This window comes from Gekko japonicus, unplaced genomic scaffold, assembly GCF_001447785.1.
Source record: "Gekko japonicus isolate JY-2015 unplaced genomic scaffold, Gekko_japonicus_V1.1 scaffold3953, whole genome shotgun sequence".
Classification (NCBI taxonomy): Eukaryota; Metazoa; Chordata; class Lepidosauria; order Squamata; family Gekkonidae; genus Gekko; species Gekko japonicus.
In genome coordinates this window covers 51,879-56,009 of record NW_015164315.1, presented here as the reverse complement: position 1 = coordinate 56,009, position 4,131 = coordinate 51,879, and the positions used below count along the sequence as shown (strand labels likewise).

Here is a 4,131-nt window from a genome sequence, read left to right as displayed (position 1 = left end):
CCAGCGCAAATACAAGCCGGCCGATCCCACGGCCCGGCTTGCGGCGCTCCAAACGATTCAACCACCTAGGGAGGGGGTTCTTTTTTACTGCGCGTTTTCGCCGGTAGGGACGGAACCGGGACGGATCCGGCACGCTCCCCAGATGTTGAGGTGGGATCGCGCCGGTTTACTCCGCCCCCGTTCCGTCCCGCTCCTGGCCCAACTGGGCTCATATGAACAGGGCCTGAGATTAACTAATTTATTTATTTAGGTTTTTTTAATGGATTCACAAATGGTTGAATGGAATCCAAATGGAGATAACAAATCAAGAGCTCACCAGTTTGGTGTAGTGGTTAAGTGCACAGACTCTAATCTGGAGGACCCGGGTTTGATTCCCTACTCCTCCACTTGCACCTGCTGGATGACCTTGGGCAAGCCGTAGTTCTGATAAGAGCTGTTCTTGAAAAAAGAGCACTTTCTGTCAAGAGCTCTCTCAGCCCCACCCACCTCACAGGGTGTCTGTTGTGGGGAGGGGAAGGGAAGGGAGTTTGTAAGCCGCTCTGAGGCTCCCTTGGGTAGTGAAGGACGAGGTATAAATCCAACCTCTTCTCTCTTCTTCTTCCTCAAAGCAGATCTCTAACTTTATTTTATTGTAGAATGAACTGGAGAGTCTTTTTAATTTGTCTTCAGAATATTCACCAACTATGTCCCGGATTGAAGCTTGCCTCCTATGTGCTCGAAGGCTAGAAGATTTTAGCACAACCCAGCCTTTCTCATATATTCCAGACTGCATGCAAGCTGGAGGAAATCCTCATCCCAGGCATAGCGGCATTTTTAAGTACCCTTTCTGGCTGTTTATAGAGCTAGGGAGGCATGGGGCAGCAGAGTCATAACTTGTGAATTCCAAATTGGTAGCCATATTAGTCCCTAGCGGCAAAAATAGTGGCACCTTAATCTATTCCACCTTAATTCTGGGAATGTTGACAATTCCAGAGTGGCTGAATGTACTACGTACAAATACAAACCTGGCCAAAGGCTAGCAGGGAACGTGGGAATTTAAAAAGTTCCAGTGCCCCCTTTGGACACAGTCCTTATCGTACACATGGAAATTGATGGGTGCTCTTAAACTGAGAGCTTATTTAATACATTAAAATGACTTAAGAAATTTAAAGTTAGACAGTGTCATAGATGCAACGAACATGAAGTTGAGCCAACTTCAGAGGACGGCGAAAGACAGGAAGGCCTGGCGGGATCTGGTCCATGGGGTCGCGAAGAGTCGGACTCAACTGTGCGACTGAACAATAACAAAACATATCCATAAATTGCCGTTGTTATTCACATTTGTTATTATTTTTCTTCAAAATGACTCCTCTTCTGTATCTTTCTTTCATCCCTTAGGAACAATACGTCTTTCTAAACCAATGTGTTATGGATATTATTAAATCCAAGAAAGAAAAGAAAGCAGACCTGATCTATCAAAATACAAATGCCATGGCAATCTATGAGAATTTTAGACCATCGCCACATCTTGGGAAGGCAAATGGCTACCACGTGTAACAAGTTATACGCTTCTACCATGTATAGGAAAGGGAATATGCACTGAGGTTTTTTTCCCTGTCTTTATGTAAAGAGACGTTTAACTGATCTGAAGATGCACATATAAAAACGCCAATGAGAACTGTGGTTTAATGCATTGATCACAGGAAATCTGCTCTGATGCATTATTTTATGGAAGGAATTAACTCATATTGACTGAACAGTGAGATCTTTTTTTAAACGTAAAAATAATTACTACAGAGACTTTTAGAATCAAGCCTGAATTCAAACTTGGAAGGAACTGGATCTATTCTACACATTCCAGTAATGTTAATTTGTAGACAGTGATAGCTTTACCAAATGAATGGTCATAGAACAGTGACGGTTCAAGTTTATTTCTAAAAATATCTTTTGTGAATTGGATTTTTAAATATGTAATTGTGCCTTTTTTCCTGTCCGTTTTGCTACAGACAAAAATTATCAGAGTCTTATATTTTTGTATGGAAATTCTCATTGGGAATATAACATTTAAATAAGATTAATAATTTCTGTGGAATAGTTTTGCTGATTCTTCCCTCCTGGAAGTGGTAATGTATGTCACTTGAGTCCTGCAAAGGGTTTACAATACAACGTGTTCAGTTGGTTGTGTGCAAAGAGCAATGATTATGTGATAGCTGTTTCATAAAACCGAGGTATCATAGCTTTCTCATAGGACTTAAGGTGAAACGACTCCTCTAGTTTTGTGTTCATTTGTGTGATTTAAAAATGCCTTCCAATTTTCATCCGTTGTTGGCACTTGTTGCAAACTTTTGCATTATTTTAATGCTGTTAGTGACCTTTGATACCACCGTGCTTCTTTTGGTGGGATGATGTCACAGGTGTCTCTAAACGTGAGTGTGTGAATCGCCAATCAGATCAAGCAGTTTGCAAGTACAAATGAGGGCAGGATAAATGAATGGAAATGATGCCGAGAAATAGCAGCAGTCAGCATGACAAAAACACAACAAAACAACATGTACGTTTGGTAACATGAGTAGATTTTTCAGTAATAAGCTTGGCTGTATTGGAATATATTCCTTCCAAGGACACTGTCCTGCTTTCTTACCAGGAGAACCAAAAAGGTTAGAAACAGGACTGTTGAACATCCACTGGCTGCTTAGAAAAGTAACGTGGGTGGGTCTCTGACTGCACAGAGAGATGATCACCTGTCGTCTTGAATAAGTGCCACATTATCACACACACCTTTCCTCAGGTTTAGGAGTTTTTTCAGAAGGGCTCACCGCGTGCAAATTGGCTTTAGTCTGCCACTTGCCTATGTGGTTAAGGCCATCAGTATATGTTAAGCTTTCAGGGTGCCTACAATGTGGTTAGCAGTTTATTCACATGGTAAGCTTATCATTTGATTATTGCAGTAGTTGATCTTGGGGACTGGGCATTAGTGGTGTCATTTAGGGAAGAGGAGGGTAATTCAATCTGGGCTTTAACCATTGTTTTTCGTGTGGTGTGTGTGTGTATGGATATGTTGTGTTATGTACTGTCGGCAGGAGGAGATCCTCCCATTTCTGGCTTATATGTCTACTGTTTTATTGTACCTAATAAGGATCTATTTAAAAGTGCAATATGTGGTTTACTGAATGAATGATTGCCTCTATTTCCATAGAGTTTTACTCAGGTTAAAGATGTCCTCTTAACTTGTCTTGTGGTTTGCTCTTAAATGTCTAATTTTATGTCGTTTTTATTTTTCTTATCAAAAATAAATGTAATTCTACTGATTCTGCTAACTGCAGAATGTGACTTTAGCCAGTTAAAACTGAGGTGTATATATATATATATTGTTAGTGTTTTTGTATATCAAAGATATATAATTTTTGTTTGCATTGTGCTGCTGTAGTTGTAATGGCTACAATTAATGAAAATTGAAGGATTCTCTTTAAAAGTTTTCTGTTGGTACACTGATTAAAATTATGAAGGCATTCCTAGTGAAGGACTTGTTTGAGAAATGGGGCAGGAGTTTGTTACTATTTTAGTCAATGCGCTGGCAGCATTAGAAACGGGTGTGATCTTTGCCTGTATTATAGAATTATCTATGAAGTATTTCATTATTGCAGGCCCCATTCTGCACCTCAGCTTCCTTTGTTGTGAACACCTCTTTTGAACGGAGCATGTGCGGGCAGGATGCTTGCGTAATGATTGCAGAAGTTATCCTTGTTTCTGTAGTATTTTAAAGTCTGTGTGGCAAAATCTGTATCTTTTGGGAAATAAGATAGCTCTGAAATTTGAAAAACAGTTGCCCTACTTGTACTGGTCCTATTGAAGTCAATGATCATGGTTTTTTCCTTTATCTGTGGTCTTTGTATAGAATGGCATTGAGTTTTGTATGTTTCAAATACATTCACATTATTTTTAGAAAACAAATTATTTAATTATTTTTGAATACGCTCCATGTCTTCCTTTTTTTATCATAAAGTATCTGTATGCAAGACCCTGACAAACTTTAATTGCATTCTGTGTTACAAGTGAAAGAGTTATCCTGTATAATTTTGGAGGCAGTTTGGTAAGGACCAGGGCTATTTTTGGGCAGGAACGCACAGGAACGGAGTTCCGGCTGGCTCCTGA

General features: G+C 39.9%; 1 protein-coding gene across 1 annotated transcript in view; it reads left to right on the top strand.

The window, feature by feature from the left end:
* Nucleotides 1–1,568, top strand: part of LOC107108401 (receptor-type tyrosine-protein phosphatase eta-like) — a gene marked incomplete at its 5' end in the record, with an annotated part of 58,716 nt that extends 57,148 nt beyond the window's left edge. Inside the window, one exon of the mRNA XM_015408830.1 lies at nt 1,378–1,568. Coding sequence (XP_015264316.1) covers nt 1,378–1,536 — 159 coding nt within the window. The remainder of the gene's footprint in view (nt 1–1,377) is intronic.
* Nucleotides 1,569–4,131: the final 2,563 nt, after the last annotated feature.